The 23,519-nt window shown below is 35.7% G+C and overlaps 1 protein-coding gene across 9 annotated transcripts in view; it reads left to right on the top strand.

The window, feature by feature from the left end:
* Nucleotides 1–23,519, top strand: part of KANSL1L (KAT8 regulatory NSL complex subunit 1 like) — a 157,057-nt gene that overhangs the window by 86,502 nt on the left and 47,036 nt on the right. For 7 of the 9 annotated variants that reach the window (XM_057550809.1, XM_057550802.1, XM_057550803.1 and 4 more), the window contains one exon: nt 6,037–6,241. In XM_057550809.1, the coding sequence (XP_057406792.1) occupies nt 6,037–6,241 (205 nt within the window). The remainder of the gene's footprint in view (nt 1–6,036; nt 6,242–23,519) is intronic. The other 2 variants (XM_057550808.1, XM_057550807.1) reach the window with 2 other exon arrangements.

Genomic DNA, 23,519 nt, shown 5'->3' with positions numbered 1-23,519 from the left:
TTCAGTTGTTGGTCTCATGGCTGTCTCCTGCAATTCTGCTTCCTCTCATCAAATTTAACTCTGGCCTAGAAAATCAGATAACCAAAGTTAGAGTGGTAGAAGTACCTGTACTATAATAAGAGACATTCTGTAGTAAGAGAGAAGGCCCCTCTCTTAACAGTAACAGGAGTGAGCTTTCATACATGGACTTACTAAGATCTTTTTTGGTTATTTAGAAGGGTTTTGCAATTTCAGCTGTATTCTGTATATTTGGACTTATCAGATAAGTAAACTCATAAGTGCTTCTAATAAAGCCTTCTCATTCTAGCTTTATATCACATTATATCATAAGTTTTATATATAGTTAGGTTGGAAGAAATTTAAATTTTGAATTTTTAAAGTTTGGTTACCTATTCTATGTATTAATTTTTAGTGGACCATGTAGAACTTAATGCTTGATATAATTTTTAAAAAATATTTAAGGTAATTTTTATAATATCCTAATGATCTTTTTCTTTCAATGTCTAAAGTAAATTCACTTGGTTAATTATTTTTCAGGGCAGCTGTTTTGTCCACTTTTTATTCATTGATTCCCAACCCCCATCTCTTATTTAATGGCAGTATCTCCCAGAACTCAGAATTGTTTTCTTAGCTTTATTAATCTTGGCAGCAGGGTTTAAGATGAATCACCAGGAACTGAGCAGCTGAAAAGATTGAGTCTTCAAACAAATGAAGCATTACATTTTACCATCATAGAGACAGTTATTGGTTTTTAGATCTCATACTCTAAAATGAAGATAAAATGTTGTAAATACATCCTTATTTACCCCATAGGGTATTATCTCTGGGAAAGTGAATTTCTACTTGAAATAATGGCTAGATTTTTGTTGTTGTTTGTTTTTGCTTTAATGAGTCCCAGAATATGATATGAAATTAAATTCCAATTAATCATTGTCATGCTATTTAATTCCACTGATGATAATTATCTCACGAAATGCAATGATTCTTTCTAATTGAGCATCACAATTGAAAAACTGCCGCCAAACTGGTAAACTAATAACATATAATGCAATTCTTTTACCCTCATAATATCTTCAAGAGTCACTTCTCAGTTACGAGAAAACATTTTTAGCAGCAAATTCCAGGCTGAAGTTTTCAACATAATTTTGGGTTTCTATGAGTGTCATTAACTATTGTATTAGTTAGATGTACAACATCAATAAGGAACTAAAACTTCTCCTGCTGTGTTTTTAAAATAATACCAGTAGGAATTATTTTCTTTTGTAAAAACTTTACTTTTACCTTTTAACCTCTATTAATATAAGTCTAAAACTTAATGTTATAGGAAATTTTTAAATAAATTGTGATACAACCACTGGAAGGCATATCATATAACTATTAAAAAATTATGTGTATAGAAGGGATGTAGTCATATAGGAACATACTTCCTTTGGAATGTTAGGTGGAAAAATCAGGATACCAAAATCATTGTACAGTGTGATTTCATAGGAAAAAAAAAGATTTGAAGGATAAAAATTAAATTTTTTATTAAAGCTATATTTATGTTTAGATGATGAGATTTTGAAAAATATTTTAGCTTTTATTTTTTTCAACTTTTTTCTATTTGCAAATTTTCCTTTAAAATGAAAAATAATAATTAGTAAAATAGTCTCAATTTCAAACTGTGTCTTATATGTCAGAAAAACAGCTCACAGATTATATTGAAGAATCTGAACTGTACTCCCAAACTATAGATTAGCTAGAAATGTTTGACAAATTTTATGTCACAATACTCAGAAAAATATAGCTATCATATTGGCTTCCTCGTCCCTTTGCCTTTATACTGTATAATTTCAAATCCCACTTGAAATTAAGAGCCAGAGATAAGAATGGCAGATAACACTGCAATAGTCGGTCTCTTTTTCTCTCAACCTTTATTATGAAAAGCTTTAACATATAGAAAGCATAACAAAGTGAATCAACTTATTCCCAGCTTTAACAGTTGTCAAGATTTTGCTACTCATTTCAGCTATTTCCCTTCCTGACACATTTTTTTCCTATGCTTTTAAAAAATAAATTCTATTGATTGTTATTTTAACTGTAAATACTTCTGTATATTTCTCTGATAAGCTTTTTTTCAACATAGCCACCATGTTGTTATCATCTGCTTTTTAAAATTATTCTTATAATATTAGTCATAATTTATCACTATCATGAAATTCTCTATATTCATATTTTCCCAGTTGTCTCGAAATCATCTTTTTATGATTTTGTTAGAATAATTTGTTATTCTAACAAATTTGTTTGTTAGAATTTTGTTAGGATAATTTGTTAGAATCAGGACCCAAACAAAATCCATATTACATTTGGTTGTTATGTTACATTTTAAAATGTAAATATTAGAAATTCCTAATGCCAAAAAAAAAGACTGTAATTTTGGATGACATTTTTGTTTTCTTCTTATAAAATTATACAAGTTCATTGTATGAAAAGTTAAAAATTCATAAAATACTAAGAAGAAAGTGGAAATCACTTATATTGCTCAGAGTATATTTCCTTCCTATCATTTTTTACATTATTTTCATAGTTGAGATCTACTGGAAGCAGTTTTATATCTTATTTCAAAGTATATCTGAAGCTTTCTATACTTAAAATATTTTTTTCCATTTTAATGGCTGCATTAAGAAGTACCTTAATTTTTTAGAACAGGTAAGTACCTTAATTTTTTTAGGGGCCATATCTAATTTAGAATGCCATTTTACAGTGTACTCCAACACATTTTCTTGTTGCTACAGTTGAAGAGACTCGTATTTTTGAGTAAGGGGTCTAATTTTCCTACTTAATTCCTAGAGTAGGGGAAATGGGCTGGTCAATGCACTGTTTTCTCTATATGTAGCAGATAATGCCTGGATCTTGGTCCATTGGCCATTTGAGAGAGATGTTTGTTTTTGGCATGTGGAGGACAAGTAATGCCCCTAGTGGGCCATTTTAGTAAGTTTATATAAAGTCCAATTTTATATAATTTCTTTAAAATATCATTGAATATATCTGAGTATATGATGCATTCATTTCTCCAAACATTATCAAGGGAAAGAAAGGTATTAAATTCAACTATTGGCAGGACTTTGGGCATCAGGGAAAGTTTGGAAAAGGTTGCACCTACCTTAGCTGCTATAGGTTGAAGTCATCAAAGAACTCCAAAAGATCAAAGTAGACTTGAAATAGACATTATAAGTTACGCAAAAATAGTGATTCTTAGGTGTGTACTTTTATGAATATATCAGTTTCATAGGGGTGTTATAACAAATCACCACTAAGTGTGTGGCTTAATATAACAGATATTTATTCTTCCACAGTTCTGGAGGCTAGATGTTCTTAAAATCAAGGTGTCAGGCAGGGCCATGCTCTCTCTGAAGGTTTCTGGGAAGAATCCATCCTTGCCTTTTCCTGGCTTCTGGCAGTTCCTGGCAGTCCTTGGCGTTTTTGGCTTCTCTCCTCTGTCTTCACATGGCATTATTCCCTGGGTGGATCTCTTCCTTAATTCTGTGTCTCTTCTTATAAGGACATCAGTGATTGGATATAGGACCCACCCTAATCCAGTATATGACCTCATTTTACCTAATTACATCTGCAAAGACTATATTTCCAAGTAAGGTCACAATCTGAGGTTCCTGGTAGCTGTAAATATTGTGAGGACACTGTTCAGCCCAGTATGACAGGCGTGGGTATTTGTGTATATGAGTAGATTGGGAACTGGGGGGCTATCATAAGTTCTTAGATAATACACATTCTAATTCTCTTCTCCGTTGTTGATTTCTGCTTTTCCTTAAGTGTGTTTAGTATAAGAATACACGAATGTGGAGGAAATGTTGAAAATAGTACTAAAACAGTAATTTAAAATTCTGTGTTGAATAATTATTCTCTGCTGCTGCTCCTTGAGATTAAAAGATAAAAACAATTTCATGAAGCCTTGTCTATGTTTTTATGGTTTTAGCATCCTAAATTTAGAACCAGGACCCAAAGTTTCTTATTTACTAAAAGCATTTGAGCAGAGCATTATAATGATTATTCCAGTCCTTCTAAGAAAATAATTTGGCTTAGGCAAAAGGTTATGAAATACTTGAAAAATTTACTAAAAATTCTAGAGATAAATTCTAAAAATTCTATGAGGTAAAATAAGGTACATCATATCTTACTATCAGAAACTAACTTTTGTAAACCAAAGTTAGAGATTTAGAATGGAACTCAAGGCAGTGTAAATATGTAACTTATTTTTCTAAAAGGTCTCTTGTAGCCTTCTGTTTAGAGCTTCTTTTGGGTCTTAAACTAGAATGTTCCATGTTTACTCATTCACTAAACTAATTATTTAGGTGTAGTATGTGGTGTCATACATGCACTGTGCAAAGCACTGAGCTGGAGTGGGTAAATCTGCAAATATATATGTTTATATTTCTCCATTCATTCAATAAATATTTATTGAACATTTGCTGTATGCAAGGTACAATATCAGGAACTTCTGATACAAAGTTAAACAAAACAGACACAGTCTTTGTACTACTTACAGTCTTAGAAAAGGAGAAGGACATTAATCAGATAATAATACAAATAAATGTAAACTTATCACCATGAAAAATACTATGAAGAAAAGGTGAATGGTACTATCAGAGCCCATAAGGGAATTTGACTTAGTCTTTGGAGGGGCTATGCAAGGGCTCAAAGACTTAACTGAGGAAATGACTTTTGAATGAGAGCCAGATGATTATTGGAAATTATGTAAGTGAAGGAGGATGTGAGAAAATTCCAGGAAGCAGAAATTATATATAATAGTGAGTAGTGAGTGCGAGTTATTTGAAATGAAAGGAGGCAGTGCCGCTGGAACACAGGGAACCAGACGGAGTGTGATGCCCGGTGCAGCAGGAGAGCCAGCGGCAGGGGCCAGACCAATTTCCCTATACTGGTCTGGCCAGTAGTACATACTCAATTTTATTTATATGTAGTCACCAAATTCCATATTTTATTTTGGTTTCACCAACATAAGCCATTCGGGTACCTTTATTTCTGGTTTCTTATTACTATGTAAAGTGTTCTTGAATTACTTGCTTTATCTACAGGATAATAGAATATCTTATAGCAGCCGTAAATATTCAAAACCAATGATTCTGCTATAGAAAAACCATATCTTATGTTTACCATTAAACAGTGATTCTACTTGAACCAAATAGCACATTTAGAATTCATATGTTGATTAGCAATATCACGTACAGCAGTTTCACTTGTTGATCTTAGAATGCTAAGTTGACTAGCTTTCGTCTTATATAAATAAGGTTGAAACTGGTATATTATAGTGCCCAAAAAGCCGAATATTTTATGTATAATATACTGGTATAAATGAAGTTAAATTTATGTGGTGACAAGCATTAACTTCCTCCTGATGTTCTGATGTTTTAAAATATTTAAATAAATGTTTAAAAATTAATATGAAGAATGATTATAAAATTATGCTTATTTCATGTGTAGTTTGTGTGATCTATTTTAATATTTTATAGTTTGTGGCTTCTGTGTCGTCAGAAGTTTAAAAAGATTCTTAAAATGTAGTCGGATTGCATCTTTGTTTCAAAATTCACTGAAACGATATGTAATGCTTATGTAAGAGCAGCTAATGATGTAGTGATGAGATTTTAGCCCTTTTAAAACCTGTAATCCTGTATAATTTCACCCTTATTCAAAAAGAATTTGATGTAAATAGTTTCAACACTGTGTAATATTCATGAATTATTGATTTACAGTGAACATTTACATTGTACTAGTGAACTCACGTAAGCATCTCTAACCTATGGGATATTTGTTTTGCAGGAGAAAATAGAAATTCTGTATTCACAACTTGAAATGTAATTTCCCATTAATATTAATTCATTCATCGATTGTTACCACAAAGTTGGCTAAAATTAATACTCTTCTGTCATAATAGATCAAGGCGATTTACATTTAGTTTTCTTTGTCTTTTTTGTTTGTTTTGTTTTATTCCCTCCACTCCCCATTTATTTCATGGCATATCAGTGCTTCAGAGAATTTAGATGAGCTCTCTTCCTCCAGTAGCTGGTTACTTAACCAGAAGCACAGTAAGAAAAGGAGAAAAGACAGGACAAGATTGAAATCTCCATCCTTGACTATCATGAGTACAGCAGCTCGAACAAGGCCACTTCAGAGTTTCCACAAACGAAAACTCTACAGATTGAGCCCTACTTTTTACTGGACTCCGCAGGTAAGGTCGCCTTTGGGAAAACATGAACAAAGATTTTACTGTCAATATATTTCACAAGTGAGAGGATATGAATTGTACACAGTTATTTAGAATAAGTGGGATTTAATAATTTTTTAAACATAGCAGTGTATTCTGAAACTTCTCACATTTCCATTTTTTTAAATCACTATTATGCTTAAACTAGTTTGAAAGAAATGTACATATCAAGTTGATTTTAAAATTTTACTGGTAAGGGTAACAAGGAAAACACAAGTGTATTATATATTTGCCTTTTGCTTAATAAAGAAAAAAGTAACAATCTGCAGGGCTGTCAGTTATTTTGGAGGAAATGACATTGCTCTCCCTTTTATGTTTGGTATTTGTTAAACCTGGTGAGCACTCCTTTTTCATATAAGCAATGAAGTTTTAGATGACCATGGTTACCCTTTTTGCAAATAAAATATGCTTCATTAAAAGTGTTCATTTTGAAAAGCATATTTTTCATTTGTTAACAACATGTTAGGTTTACATCTTTCAGTGCATATCTAAATAAGCTGTGATGGAGGGCAAAATAAGTTATCTCTAGTTCTCATGGTATAACGTGCTTTTTTTCTATTATATTTTAAATAATATGTCAAAGGAAAGAAATTATCCTTGATTTTTTGATAATTACTACATTAACTATTTTTAAATATATTTCTATAAAAAATCAAGATGCTTTGTTTCATTAGGAATTTCAAATTTGGTTTTATAGGATCCTTTTATAAATAGGAACGTGAATTCTGACAAACTAATTTTTATTAAAAGATTGATTTTTGCCATTTAGTAGTTCAGGTATTAGTAGTATGCTTTCCCAACTCGAAATTTTTAAGAAAGTTTTATTTCAGAATTTTAAGAAATTTTACATATTTAATTAACCTAATAGGAAAATATTTTATTTAAAGTTTTTATATAAGAAATTATATTTTATTTAATAATTTTTATTTAAAGTTGCTACAAGCAATAGAGAAATAATATATTTGAAAATGATTTCATAATTTCATAGTTATAAATAGAATTGTCTATCAAAAATATTTCACGTATGAATATGCCTTAATATTCTGACTGGAAGGAATCTATCTGAATAATTTAGGGGATTTGCTCAATATTACTAAAGAACTGCATATGCCTTGATAATATAAAGATTGGCCTGGAAAAGTGTGAACAAATTTAAAACTTTCAGCAAACAAAGGAAGAAACAAGTCTAACATTGTTACTAGTAGACCATATAATTTATCATATTCCAGTCATAATGCTAAGCATTTTCAGTACATTATTTTATTTAGTCCTCAAATGTAAAACTATGAGGCATTATCAATCCCACCTTTAGATGCAGAAATTGAAGTTTAGGGAGATTAAGTAACTTTCCCAAGGTCATACAGCTAGTAAACAGTAAGTCTGATTCCAAAGCCCATGTCCTTATCCATTAGTACATTGATAACAACAAAAATAAACCAAATCTTTTTTTAATCAATATTTTTTATTGAAGTTGATCTACAGTATTGTGTTGATTTCTGCTGTACAGCAAAGTGATTCAGTTATACCTATATATACATTCTTTTTTTAAATATTCTTTTCCATTATGGTTGTCATAAGATATTAAATGTAGTTCTCTGTGCTATATACTAGGACCTTGTTGTTTATCCGTTCTCTATATAATAGCTTACATCTGCTAACCCCAACCTCCCACTCCATCCCTCCCCCAACCCCCTCCCCCTTGGCAACCACCAGTCTATTCTCTATGTCCATGATTCCATTTCTGTTTTCATAGATAGGTTCATTTGTGTCATATTTTAGATTCCACATGTAAGTGATATCATATGGTACTTGTCTTTCTCTTTCTGACTTACTTCACTTAGTATGATTATCTCTAGTTGCATCCATGTTGCTGCAAATGGCATTATTTCATTCTTTTTTATGGCTGAGTAGTATTCCATTGTATATATGTACCACATCTTCTTTATCCATTCATCTGTTGACAGATATTTAGGTTGTTTCCATGTCTTGGCTATTGTGAATAGCGCTGCTGTGAACACAAGGGTGCATGTATCTTTTTGAATTATAGCTTTGTCTGGATATATGCCCATGAGTGGGATTACTGGATCATATGGTAATTCTATTTTTGGTTTTCTGAGGAACCTCCATACTGTTTTCCACAGTGGCTAAACCAAATCTTTTATGTGCTTGAAATCAGTAAAGACTGTATATTTGGGAATTGGGGAAGGGGCTTTGTCTGGTTAGAGGCATTAAGAAATGCACCATAAAAGATGGGTTTTGAAAGATAAACAGAATATTGAAAGGGTTTGGGGGAGATAAAAAAAAGCACTTTAGTCATTGTAACAGAGGTGGAAAAAATGATGGAGAACAGCAAATGGCCCCACTCCCAACCTATCCCCCAAATTTCCAGGGTAATAGTTATTTACCTTTCTAAATTTAATAAATGTCATTTCTCTCAGGAAGCCTTCCTTGATATTCCCACTATGGGGTTATATAATGATGTAGCACCCTGTGTTATAATAATAATCCATTATTTTATAATAATGTTCCATTTATTTTTCTGTCTTCTCATTACATTGTAAGTTTTTTGAGAACAGGAACTGTATATTTCTGAACCTACAGGGTCTTGAACAGTAACTGTCCAATAGTATATGCTCAATAAATAATTAATAGTGAAAGAATTATTGTAGTGCAATGTAGAAAGATATTTAAAAGGCAATGGAGAGTGAGAATTGTGTGTGTGTGTGTGTGTGTGTGTGTGTGTGTGCGCGCGTTTCCTTGATTTGCTTTGTGAAAGGGTCTAGAACAGTAATGTCTAATAGAACTTTCTGTAATGATGGAAATGCCCTATAAATATCTGTGGTAGCTACTAAATACATGTAACTATTGACCACATGAAATGTGACTAGTGCAGCTGAGGAACTGAATTTTTATTTTTATTAATTTTGATTTAAATGGCCACATTTGGATAATGGCTACCAAATTGGATATGACAAGTCTAGACTCAAACTTACTGTGATAGCAGTGAGAACACGTGGCACTCATTCTTGTTTTCTAATACTATTCCTTACTGAAAGGAAATATAGATCTTTGGAGAAGTGGCTGATCTCCAGGGTTGGGGAAGAGGGGCTATAAAATGGGCCTGGAACGTCTTATTGTTACCAGAAGGCAAGGAAGTGTTTAAAAAAATGAAGGGGACATGTCAAAAAAAAAAAACAACCCAAGAGCTTGTTTGAAGAGGCTTCCACTGGCCGAATCTGGGGCTCTTTGAGCATCGAAATAGCTAAGGACAGTAATGAACCCAGTGAAAAGATAGGTAGCCGTGAATGTTTCCTGATGATAGAGAGAGAGAGAGAGAGAGATTAAAAGGGGAAAGGGAAGACTTTTGCATAGAGTAGGATACAGATTAATAAATGTGGAGTGAGCAGTCAAATTAGAGAATCATTGCAATAATCATAGTAAAGATTGACTGGGTAAGAATCATCAATGCATGAAAAGTCTGGGGTCAGGATTGAGGAGAAGTTTGATGAGGAGCAGGATATTGATATTGTCTTAACTATCTGGTAGAGAACCAGACAATAATCTTGCCTGAGTGATCAAAACTAACATAGGTTATGTCTGTTCAGAGAAGGGAACAGCTGAGAACAGTGACCTCCGGGTCCCAGGGTCCCTGTGGCACAGGCCATGCTGTGCAGGGGCTGGAGGAGAGGGCCTTAGTTGTGTGAGTTTGCCCTGGACTCAGCAGGAGGTAGTAGAGGGCAGCGCCAGACAGGCTGGGCTGGAGCAGCAGCAGGACAGGGGAGGAGCCAGCACTCCTGAGACCCACCAAGGCCCTGAGTGACACTGATGTGAAGAAACACAGCAACCAAAGACAGTGTGTGGACTTGGTTTGGGTCTTGATTTGAACAAGAACCCTGAAAAGACATTTTTGAGATCATTGGGAAAAATTGACCACAGCTGATGATTAGATGATGTTCAGGAATAATAAGATAATTTTGTTGGTGTGATAATGATATTGTGGTTATGTGAGGAAAAGGCCTTATTTTTAAGAGATACATTCAGTAGTGAAATGGGTAACATGACATAATGTTAAGAGTTTGCTTGCAAATATCAGAGCAAAGCAATGAAGTGAAGGAAAGAAAGGGAGAAGAGGATGGATGAAGTGAGAGCAGTAAAAGGTTAATTTGGAGAGGTAGGTACATAAGGGATCACTATATTATTCTCCCTGCTTTTGCGTATGTTTAAAAACTTGAACAGTAAGAAAAAAAAAAAAAAAAGAAACTAATGTAGCCTATTAGAAGGATACAATATCACTATGTAGTATTCTGACCAGACATACATAACCTGAATTTAATCATGAGGAAACATCAGACAAAGCCAAAATTAGAAACATGCTATTAAGAAATGAAAACTGGCCTGTATACTTCAAATAAAAAAATAAGCCAATGTAATAAAAGCCAAGAAAGCCTGAGGAACTGTTTCAGATTGAAAGAGAGACTAAGATATATGACAACTGAATGAATATATGATCCAGATCACAGTTCTTTTGGAGGGAAAATATGGGGACAATTGACAAAACTGGACTATTGATGCTAGATTATATTAAAATAGTGTATCAATGTTGAATTTCCTGAGTGTGATATTTTGCAGTTATGTAAGAAAATATACTTATTCTAGGAAATACACATTGAAATATTAAGGGGTAAAATGGCTAAGGCATCCATTTTATGTAATAAACTAACTTCTATGCATCTAGAATGGTACTAGCTATGTAACAGCCTTGGCAGAATTTAGAAAATAATTATTTAAATCATTTTCTATAGTGTTTAACTCTCTAGGGTACTGGTTGAGAACAGCTTATATAAGGGCAATGGAGAGAGGTGGCAGTCTTCCGCTACTAGGTAGCATATAGTAGATAGTTGGCCGATCAATATTCTCACTGCAATAACTACATGTATAAGTTACAAAAAAAAAAATCATCATACTATTAAAGACATTAGGGGGATTCTGGTTTCAGCTCCAACATGTAAAGAGCTTGGAAGTTGTCACTTCTGCCCTTACAGCGAGAAAAAGGTGAACAAACTGTAAATCAGTGCCTTTTCATGAACCCATCAGATAATTGAGGTTGCAGAGAAAACCGCTAACCCGAAATATGGAGAGACAGGCAAATCCAAAGAGTCCCAGCCAAGATCTGCTTACCTGGAGCAGAAACCATAGCAATTATAAACTAACTGGTAGGAACACTTAAATGGTAATTTTGATGAATTGCTTGAGGCTGAGTGTGGACTAGTCTGAGAGTGAAAAACTCCTGGGGACTACAGCCTAAGGGAACCCCACACCTCACACTTCTGTGGACTTTACCTCTAGGCACCCAACTAAGTTCTCAGAATGAAGAGCGAGAAAGGATCCCGAGTGGCTCTGGAATGGAAGGGGAAGGGTAACCTTTATGAAATAAGCCTAGAGCATTATCTATTACAAGGTTTACTCTTCAGGGGAAAAAAACTTTACCAGAGCCTTATTCCACCTGAGAGAAGAGCATTTCTCCCACTCCTGCCCTCTGTAGCCTTTCTGTCTCACCTAAGAGAGAATGAGGGTGGAAAATAAGAAACACTTGTTAAAGTCACAGACCAGGGACACAGACCCACCAAAAGACTGAGATTTAATTGTAAGATTATAGTAGGTTATGCTACTATAGTAGATATGCTTTCTCTCCCCCATTCTTTACCACAGCACCAACAGAACTCTAGTATAGTAGCAGTGGGTTACAGCTGCAAAATATATAGTCTCTCTGAGGAGAACTATTTAACAGGGCAGACAAAAACAAGGACATTGGAGGAATTCGAGGCCTCTGGCACCTACAAGTATAACTGGTATTAAACACAGTCCCACTCAGACTCTTAGATTAACATAACATCTCACGATAAAGGCCTGTTTACCTCAGATCCTATGACATTATGTTCAGCTTTCAACAAAAAATTACAGGGCATGTTAGGGGAAAAAAAAAACTCTGAAAAGACAAAGAATTCATCAGAGCCAGGCTCAAATACGACAAAGGTATTGGAATTCTCTTAAATAACTAATATGTTAAAGTCTTTAATGGGTAAAGTAGAAAACATGCAAGAACAGATAGGTAATGTAAACAGAGAGATGGAAACTCTTAAGAAGAATCAAAAGTAAATGCTAGAAACAAAAAAAAACTGTAACCTAAATGAAGCATGCTTTTCATGGGCTCATCAGCAGATTGGACATGGCTGAGGAAAAAATCAGCAAGCTTATATAGGTCAATAGAAACTTCACAAACTGAAATGCAAAAAGAAAAAGGAATGAATAACACAGAACAACACATCCAAGAATTTGGGGGCAATTTCAGGTGGTGTTTCAGATAAGTGATTGGAATACCAAGAAGAGAGAGAACAGAGCAAAAAACAATATTTGAAGTAATAATACATGAGAATTTTCCAAAGTTAATGACAAGCACCAAACCACACATTCACGAAACTGAAGCAGGAGAACATCAAGCAGGATAAATATCAAAAAATAAATACTCAGGCATAATATTCAAAATGCAGAAGACCAAAGATATAGAAAATCCTGAAAAATAGCAGAGAGAAAAACAGCTATAGAAGAACAAGGATAAGAATTACAGCTAACTTCTCAGAAACCATGCAAGCAAAAAGAGTGGAATGAAATATTCAAAGTGTTGAAAGAAAAAAAAAAAGCAAACAACTATACTGGGCAAAATATTTGTACCACCCCCCAAAAAAGGTTATGTCCACGGTCTAACTCCTGGTACTTATGAATGTGACTGTTCTGAGTTGAATTGTGTTCCCAAGAACTCATATGTTGAAGTCCTAACCCCTAGTAACTTAGAATGTGAGCTTATTTGGATATAAGTTTGATGCAGATGTAATTAGTTAAAATGAGGTAATTAGGGTAGACCCTAACCCAATATGGCTGGTGTCCTTATAAAAAGGGAAATTTGAACACAGATACATACATACAGAGTGAATGCCATGTGAAGATGAAGATTGAGATCAGACTTATACTTTTACAGACCAAGGAACACCAAAGATTGGCAGCAAAAACAGAAGCTGGGGGAGAGGGATGGAATAGGTTCTTCCTCACAGTCTTCAAAAGAAACCAATCTTGCTGAAACATTGATCTGACCTCTAGCCTCCAAAACTATGAAAGAGTAAATTTCTGTTGTTTAAACCCTCAGTTGTGGTACTTACTTGTGATAGACCTAGCAAACTAATACAGTGACCTTATTTGGAAAGAGTCTTTGTAGATATAATTAAGTTGAGGGTCTTAAGGTAAGATCATTTGGGGGTTAGGATAGGCCCTAAATCCTGTGACTGGTCTGCTTATAGGAGAAGGGAGAGAGAGATCTGAGACACAGAGATACAGCAAAGAAGGCTTTGTGAAGACGGAAGCAGAGATTACACTTATGCTACTACAAGCCAGGGAACATCAGGAGCCATCAGAGGTGGAAAGATGCAAGGAACAGTTCTCCCCTAGAGCCTTCAAAGGAAGTTCAGCCCTACTAACACCTCAGTTTTGGACTTTGGGCCTCCAGAACTATGAGAAAATTAATTTCTGTGATTTTAAGCCACCTAATTTATGGCAGTTTGTTATGGCAGCCCTAGGAAACTAATACAGACTTTGGTACCAGGAAGTAGGATACTGTTTTAATAGATACTTAAAATTGTGGAAGTGATTTGGAGTTGGGTAATTGGGTACAGGCTGGAAGAATTTTGAAGTGTGTGATTAAAAAAAAAAAGCCTAAATTCCAATGAAAGCTCAGAAAGAAGTGAGGAGGATAGAAGACAAAGGTGCTCTCATCTTAAAGAATAAATATATTGTCAAGAACAGGAAGTTACTAGAAAGAAATATGAACGTCTAAGGTGATTCTGGTAAGATTTCAGAAGGAAATGTTAAAAACTGGAAGAAAAGTGATCTTTATCATAAAGTGGTAGAAAAGTTGGCTGAATAATATTCTACTGCTGAGGGGAAAATAGAACTTGTAAGCATGGAACTCTTGGATATGTAGCTGAGCACATTAACAAGCAAAGTGTAGAATTTGTGGTCTGGTTTCTCCTTACTGTTTATTTTTTTATTTTATTTTTTTTAACATCTTTATTGGAGTATAATTGTTTTACAGTGGTGTGTTACTTTCTGCTTTATAACAAAGTGAATCAGCTATACATATACATATATCCCCATATCTCCTCCCTCTTGCCTCTCCCTCCCACCCTCCCTATCCCACCCCTCCAGGTGGTCACAAAGCACCGAACGGATCTCCCTGTGCTATGTGGCTTCTTCCCACTAGCTATCTATTTTACATTTGGTAGTGTATGTATGTCCATGCCACTCTCTCACTTCGTCCCAGCTTACCCTTCCCCCTCCCCGTGTCCTCAAGTCCATTCTCTACGTCTGCATCTTTATTCCTGTCCTGCCCTTAGGTTTTCCAGAACCATTATTCTTATTATTTTTTTAGATTTCATATATATATGTTAGCATATGGTATTTGTTTTTCTCTTTCTGACTTACTTCACTCTGTATGACAGACTCTGGGTCCATCCACCTGACTACAAATAACTCAATTTCGTTTCTTTTTATGGCTGAGTAATATTCCATTGTATACACATGCCACATCTTCTTTATCCATTCATCTGTCGATGGACACGTAGGCTGCTTCCATGTCAGCTATTGTAAATAGAGCTGCAATGAACATTGTGATACATGACTCTTTGAATTATGGTTTTCTCAGGGTTCATGCCCAATAGTGGGATTGCTGGGTCATATGGTAGTTCTATTTTTAGTTTTTTAAGGAACCTCCATAGTGTTCTCCATAGTGCCTGTATCAGTTTACATTCCTACCAACAGTGCAAGAGGATTCCCTTTTCTCCACACCCTCTCCAGCATTTATTGTTTGTAGATTGTTTGACGATGGCCATTCTGACTGATGTGAGGTGATGCCTCATTGTAGTTTTGATTTGCATTTCTCTAATGATTAGTGATGTTGAGCATCCTTTCATGTGTTTGTTGGCAATCTGTATATCTTCTTTGGAGAAGTGTCTATTTAGGTCTTCTGCCCATTTTGGATTGGGTTGTTTGTTTTTTGATATCGAGCTGCATGAGCTGCTTGTAAATTTGGGGGATTAATCCTTTGTCAGTTGCTTCATTTACAAATATTTTCTTCCATTTGAGGGTTGTTTTTTCGTCTTGCTTATGGTTTCCTTTGCTGTGCAAAAGCTTTTAAGTTTCATTAGGTCTCATTTGTTTATTTTTATTTTTATTTCCATTTCTCTAGGAGCTGGGTCAAAAAGGATCTTGCTGTGATTTATGTCATAGAGTGTTCTGCCTATGTTTTCCTCTAAGAATTTTATACTGTCTGGCCTTACATTTAGGTCTTTAATCCACTTGAAGTTTATTTTTGTGTATGGTGTTAGGGAACGTTCTAATTTCATTCTTTTACATGTAGCTGTCCAGTTTTCCCAGCACCACTTATTGAAGAGGCTGTCTTTTCTCTGTTGTATATTCTTGCCTCATTTATCAAAAATAAGATAAACATATGTATGTGGGTTTATCTCTGGGCTTTCTATCCTGTTCCATTGATCTCTATTTCTGTTTTTGTGCCAGTACAATACTGTCTTGTTTACTGAAGCTTTGTAATATAGTCTGAACTCAGGAAGCCTGATTCCTCCAGCTCCGTTTTTCTTTCTCAAGATTGCATGGGCTATTCAGGGTCTTTTGTGTTTCCATACAAATTGTGAAATTTTTTGTTCTAGTTCTGTGAAAAATGCCATTGGTAGTTTGATAGGGATTGCATTGAATCTGTAGATTGCTTTGGGTAGTATAGTCATTTTCACAATGTTGATTCTTCCAATCCAGGAACATGGTATATCTCTCCATCTGTTTGTATCATCTTTAATTTATTCCATCAGTGTCTTATAGTTTTCTGCATACAGGTCTTTTGTCTCCTTAGGTAGGTTTATTCCTAGGTATTTTATTCTCTTTGTTGCAATGGTGAATGGGAGTGTTTCCTTAATTTCTCTTTCAGATTTTTCATCATTAGTGTATAGGAATGCAAGAGATTTCTGTGCATTAATTTTGTATCCTGCAACTTTACCAAATTCATTGATTAGCTTTAGCAGTTTGCTGGTAGACTCTTTAGGATTCTCTATGTATAGTGTCTTGTCATCTGCAAACAGTGACAGCATTACTTCTTCTTTCCCGGTTTGGATTCCTTTTATTTCTTTTTCTTCTCTGATTGCTGTGGCTAAAACTTCCACAACTATGTTGAATAATAGTGGTGAGAGTGGACAACCTTGTCTTGTTCCTGATCTTAGTGGAAATGGTTTCAGTTTTTCACCATTGAGAATGATGTTGGCTGTGGGTTTGTCATATATGGCCTTTATTATGTTAAGGTAAGTTCCATCTATGCTTACCTTCTGGAGGGTTTTTTCATAAATGGGTGTTGAAATTTGTTGAAAGCTTTTTCTGCATCTGTTGAGATGATCATATGGTCTTTATCCTTCAATTTGTTAATATGGTGTATCACATTGATTGATTTGTATATATTGAAGAATCCTTGCATTCCTGGGATAAACCCCACTTGATTATGGTGTATGACCCTTTTAATGTGCTGTTGGATTCTGTTTGCTAGTATTTTGTTGAGGATTTTTGCATCTATGTTCATCAGTGATATTGGTCTGTAGTTTTCTTTCTTTGTGACATCTTTGTCTGGTTTTGGTATCAGGGTGATGGTGGCCTCATAGAATGAGTTTGGGAGTGTTCCTCCCTCTGCTATATTTCAGAAAAGCTTGAGAAGTATAGGTGTTAGCTCTTCTGTAAATGTTTTATAGAATTTGCCTGACAAGCCATCTGGTCCTGGGCTTTTGTTTGTTGGAAGATTTTTTTTTAAATTACTTAATTTATTTATTTATTTTTGGCTGTGTTGGGTCTTTGTTTCTGTGCGAGGGCTTTCTCTAGTTGCGGCAAGCGGGGGCCACTCTTCATCGCAGTGCGTGGGCCTCTCACTATCGCGGCCTCTCTTGCTGCGGAGCACAGGCTCCAGACGCACAGGCTCAGTAGTTGTGGCTCATGGGCCTAGTTGCTCCGCGGCATGTGGGATCTTCCCAGACCAGGGCTCGAACCCATGTCCCCTGCATTGGCAGGCGGATTCTCAACCACTGCACCACCAGGGAAGCCCTGTTGGAAGATTTTAAATCACAGTCTCAATTTCAGTGCTTGTGATTGGTCTGTTTATATTTTCTATTTCTTCCTGGTTCAATGTCAGAAGGTTGTGCTTTTCTAACTATTTGTCCATTTCTTCCAGGTTGTCCATTTTATTGGCATATAGTAGCTTGTAGTAATCTCTCATGATCCTTTGTATTTCTGCAGTCTCAGTTGTTACTTCTCCTTTTTGCATTTCTAATTCTACTGATTTGAGTCTTCTCCCTTTTTTTCTTGATGAGTCTGACTAATGGTTTATCAATTTTGTTTATCTTCTCAAACAACCAGCTTTTAGTTTTATTGATCTTTGCTATTGTTTCCTTCATTTCTTTTTCATTTATTTCTGATCTGATCTTTATGATTTCTTTCCTTCTGCTAACTTTGGGGGGTTTTTTGTTCTTCTTTCTCTGATTGCTTTAGGTGTAAGTTTAGGTTGTTTATTTGAGATGTTTCTTGTTTCTTGATGTAGGTTTGTATTGCTATAAACTTCCCTCTTGGAACTGCTTTTGCTGCATCCCATAGGTTTAGGGTCGTCCTGTTTTCATTGTCATTTGTTTCTAGGTTATTTTTTATTTCCTCTTTGATTTCCTCAGGGATCTCTTCGTTATCAAGTAGCATATTGTTTAGCCTCCATGTGTTTGTATTTTTTACAGATTTTTTCCTATAATTGATATCTAATCTCACAGCGTTGTGATCAGAAAAGATACTTGATACTATTTCAGGGTCTTAGATTTACCAAGGCTTGATTTGTGACCCAAGATATGATCTCTCCTGGAGAATGTTCCATGAGCACTTGAGAAGAAAGTGTATTCTGTTGTTTTTGGATGGAATGTCCTATAAATATCAATTAAGTTCATCTTGTTTAATGTATCATTTAAAGCTTGTGTTTCCTTATTTATTTTCATTTTGGATGATCTGTCCATTGGTGAAAGTGGGGTGTTAAAGTCCCCTACTATGATTGTGTTACTGTCAATTTCCCCTTTTATGGCTGTTAGCATTTGCCTTATTTATTGAGGTGTTCCTATGTTGGGTGCATAAATATTAACAATTGTTGTATCTTCTTCTTGAATTGATCCCTTGATCATTATGTAGTGTCCTTCTTTGTCTCTTGTAATAGTCTTTATTTTAAAGTCTATTTTGTCTGATATAGAATCGCTACTCCAGCTTTCTTTTGATTTCCATTTGCATGGAATACCTTTTTCCATCCCCTCACTTTCAGTCTGTATGTGTCCCTAGGTCTGAAGTGTGCCTCTTGTAGACAGCATATATACAGGTCTTGTTTTTGTATCCATTCCACCAGTCTATGTCTTTTGGTTGGAGCTTTTAATCCATTTACATTAAGGTAATTATCGATACGTATGTTCCTACTACCATTTTCTTAATTGTTTTGGGTTTGTTATTGTCAGTCTTTCCTTCTCTTGTGTTTCCTGCCTAGAGAAGTTCCTTTAGCATTTGCTGTAACGCTGCTTTGGTGGTGCTGAATTCTCTTAGCTTTTGCTTGTCTGTAAAGGTTTTAATTTCTCCATCGAATCTGAATGAGATCCTTGCTGGGTAGAGTCATCTTTGTTGTAGGTTTTTCCCTTTCATCACTTTAAATATGTCCTGCCACTCCCTTCTGGCTTGCAGAGTTTCTGCTGAAAGATCAGCTGTTAACCTTATGGGGATTCCCTTGTATGTTATTTGTTGTTTTTCCCTTGCTGCTTTTAATATTTTTTCTTTGTATTTAATTTTTGATAATTTGATTAATATGTGTCTTGACGTGTTTCTCTTTGGATTTATCCTGTATGGGACTATCTGCACTTCCTGCACTTGATTAACTATTTCCCTTCCCATATTAGGGAAGTTTTGAACTATAATCTCTTCAAATATTTTCTCAGTCCCTTTTTTCTTCTCTTCTTCTTCTGGGACCCCTATAATTCAAATGTTGGTGCGTTTAATGTTGTCCCAGAGGTCTCCGAGACTGTCCTCAATTCTTTTCATTCTTTTTTCTTTATTCTGCTCTGCAGTAGTTATTTCCACTGTTTTATCTTCCAGGTCACTTATTCGTTCTTCTGCCTCAGTTATCCTGCTATTGATTCCTTCTAGAGAGTTTTTAATTTCATTTATTGTGTTGTTCATCATTGTTTGTTTGCTCTTTAGTTCTTCTATATCCTTGTTAAACGATTCTTGTATTTCCTTCATTCTATTTCCAAGATTCTGGATCATCTTTACTATCATTACTCTGAATTCTTTTTCAGGTAGACTGCCTATTTCCTCTTCATTTGTTTGATCTGGTGGGTTTTTACCTTGCCCCTTCATCTGCTGTGTATTTCTCTGTCTTCTCATTTTGCTTAACTTACTGTGTTTGGGGTCTCCTTTTCACAGGCTGCAGGTTCGTACTTCCCATTGTTTTTGGTGTCTGTCCCCAGTGGCTAAGGTTGGTTTAGGGGGTTGTGTAGGCTTCATTGTGGAGGGGACTAGTGCCTGTGTTCTGGTGGATGAGGTTGGATCTTGTCTTTCTGGTGGGCAGGACTGCATACAGTGGTGTGTTTTGGGATGTCTGTGATCTTATTATGATTGTAGGCAGCCTGTCTGCTAATGAGTGGGGTTTGTTCTTGTCTTGCTAGTTGTTTGGCATAGGGTGTGCAGCACTGTAGCTTGCTGGTCTTTGAGTGGTGCTGGATCTTAGCGTTGAGATGGAGATCTCTGGGAGATCTTTCCCTGTTTGATGTTACATGGAGTCTGTACGTCTCTGGTGGACTAATGTCCTGAATTCAGCTCTCCCACCTCAGAGGCACAGGCCTGATACCTGGCCAGAGCACCAAGACCTTGTCAGCCACATGGCTCAGAAGAAAAGGGAGAAGAAAGAAAAGAAAAGAAAAAATGAAAGAAAGAAAGAAAGAAAGAAAGAAAGAAAGAAAGAAAGATAGAAAGGAAGGAAGGAGAAGAAAGAAAGAAAGAAAGAGAGAGAGAAAGAGAAAGAAAAAGAAAGAAAGAGGGAAAGAAAGAAAAGAAAGAAAGAGAGAGAGAAAGAGAAAGAAAAAGAAAGAAAGAGGGAAAGAAAGAAAGAAAGAAAAGAAAAGAAAAGAAAAGAAAAGAAAAGAAAAGAAAGCCACACTAGATGTGTGGCTAGCAACCTGGGCTTGCACACAGGCGTCTTAGTGGCTACAGCAGCAGGCTTAGCATTTCATGCCCATCTCTGGGGTCCACGCTGACAGCCACGGCTCGCGCCCATCTCTGGAGCTCGTTTAGTCGGTGCTCTGAATCCCCTCTCCTCACGCACCGTGAAATAATGGTCTCTTGCCTATTAGGCAGGTCCAGACTTTTTACCAGACTCCTTTCTGGCTAGCTGTGGCACACTAGCCCCCTTCAGGCTGTGTTCACACAGCCAATCTCAGTCCTCTCCCTGGGATCTGACCTCCAAAGCCCGAGCCTCAGCTCCCAATCCACACCTGCCCTGGCAGATGTATCCTGTATATATATATATATATATATATATATATATATATATATATATATATATATATATATATATATATATATATATATACACACACATATTCCTACATGTATAGTTATATATATATCCCTAAGAAAAACAAGAAAATAGCAAACAATCCAATTAAAAATAGGCATAACACAGACTTGCACCCTTTATTTTTTTTATTTATTTATTTATTTTGACTGTGCCAGGTCTTAGTTGCGGCATGTGGGATCTTTGTTGCAGCATGCGTGATCTTTTAATTGTGGCATGTGGACTTCTTAGCTGCAGCATGTGGGCTTCTTAGTTGTGGCATGTGGACTCCTAGTTGCAGCATGCAGACTCTTAGTTGTGGCATGCCTGCAGGATCTAGTTCCCCAACCAGGGATTGAACCCAGGCCCCCTGCATTGAGAGTGTGGAGTCTTACCCATTGGACCACCAGGGAAGTCCCAAGAACTTCTTTTAAATAAAAAAATAGACATAAGATTTGAACAGATCTTTCATAAAGGAGGTTATCCAAATGGACAATAAGTATATGAAAATGTGTTTAAAATTATTACTCATCAAGGAAATGCAATTAAAACTACAATAAAATACACTGCATACATCTATCCTTATAATTCAGCAGTTCCAGTCTTAGGAACTTTCCCAGGAGAAATGAATACATCTGTACACAAAAAGACTTGTGTAAGAATTATTATAATAGCTTTATTTGTTAAAGTTGGAAACATAAAGCAATCTAAATGTCTATCAGCAGAAGAATTGTGGTATATAATACAGCAGTAAAAAGGATAGACTACTGATACAGTAACTTAGATATATCTCCCAGAGTTGTTGACTTAAAGAAAAGAGTACATATTCTATAATAAATATAGATAAAAGTTGGAAGTGTCAGAAGTTAGAATTGTGGTTACTTCACTGCAAGGGGTGGGAGTTGACCAGGAAAGGGTACAACCAGTGTTTCTGGGTTGTTGGAACTGCTTTGTATCTTGGTCGTGGTGGGGGATACTACGTGTATACATATGCAAAGATTCATCATATATATATATATATATCTTCTTCGCTATAGAAGTAGGTATGGGTACATGCTACACAGTCAGAGTTAGTCCATCCTTCTTATTTTGGTCATCTGTTTTTACATAATAAACCATCCCAAAATTTAGTGGTTTAAAAACGATTTATTATTATCTTTCATGATTCTGTGAATTACCTGAGTGGTTCTTCTTCCAGTCTTGTCTAAGTTCTCTCATACAGTTACAATAAGATGGTAACTGGGGCTGGAGTCATCTGGGGTCTTGAATGGTTTAGAATACTTGGGTTTCATTCTCTCCCCATGTAGTCTCAGAGTCTTTCTATGGAGCTTCTCCACAGAGTTTCTTTAGCAAGGTAGTTTTACATGGTGACCCAGATTCTCAAAAATGAAAACATGAAAGCTTCCAGTGCTTCTTAAGACATAGGTGTAGAATTAGTGCCGTGCCTTTCTGTTGAATTTATTGGTTAAAGTGAATCAATGTAGGATTTAATGTGGGAGGGACAATTCAAGGTCAAGAATACTGGGAGACGTGGTTCATTGGAAGCCATCAGTGGGGACTACCACAGGCCATCCTCTGATTGCCAATTATTGACATCTCTCTCATATGTAAGAACTACCTAATCTTTTCCCCTGAAGACCTCTAATTTCTCATCTCATTACCTCATTAGGTTCAGGCTTAAAGTATTAAATTTCATCCTCTTAAATCATGACCAGGTACCTGAACTGCGACTTTTTATGTGTGGCTCCTCAGGTGTGGTTCTTTAGGTATAGCTCCTCAAGTATGATTTCCCTGGATGGAAAGATTTGTGAACTAATGTTATTAGTCATTTGCTCTAGACATACCCAACATATAATAGTGAGACAGGGATAATCAGAATAAACACTGCTCAGACAGGGGGAAATGGGAAGAATATAGCAGTTCTGAAATACACAATCAGCACATGTTGCACGTTTGTTAATGTGGGCCTGTTCCTCTGGAAGTGGTTCTTTGTAGCTGTTAGCTCTGACCAGTGGACTCTTGGCTGCATTCTCTGAGTCACCTTTCCTTTTCCATAAAAAAAGCACCTTTTAAAATATGTGTTGGTTTTCTCAGCATGCTTTCTGTCTGTAAAAGGGTGAAGGCCCATAGGTCTTGTCATTTTGAGCTATTTCTGTCTTAGTCCAAGTTCAAGTCTTTAAAACTTTGTGGACTTCCTAGGTATCACATTGAAATAAACTCTGTTAGACAAAAGTCATATCTGCACATCTCTTCAACACAGACCCTTCTTGATTTTGGACTTTGTGTGAGGCTGCTGTGGGACAATACCCTGAAGATACTTAATGGCATTTTTTGTGTAGCAGAGAAGATCAGAGCACACCTTTAAGATTCTTAGAAGCCGTCTTGTCTAGATGTGAGGATCTACCAACATGTCTCAAATCTTTCTAAGGTCTTAATAAAGGGTTTTCCAGTCTCACCCCTGAGATCTTGACACTGAGGCCACAGTTTTACTGGCAGTTCCCTGGATTTGATCTTTGTACTAATGTCATTTCT

This window comes from Balaenoptera acutorostrata, chromosome 8 (genome assembly GCF_949987535.1).
Source record: "Balaenoptera acutorostrata chromosome 8, mBalAcu1.1, whole genome shotgun sequence".
Taxonomy (NCBI): Eukaryota; Metazoa; Chordata; class Mammalia; order Artiodactyla; family Balaenopteridae; genus Balaenoptera; species Balaenoptera acutorostrata.
This window is presented reverse-complemented; position numbering and strand designations above follow the sequence as displayed.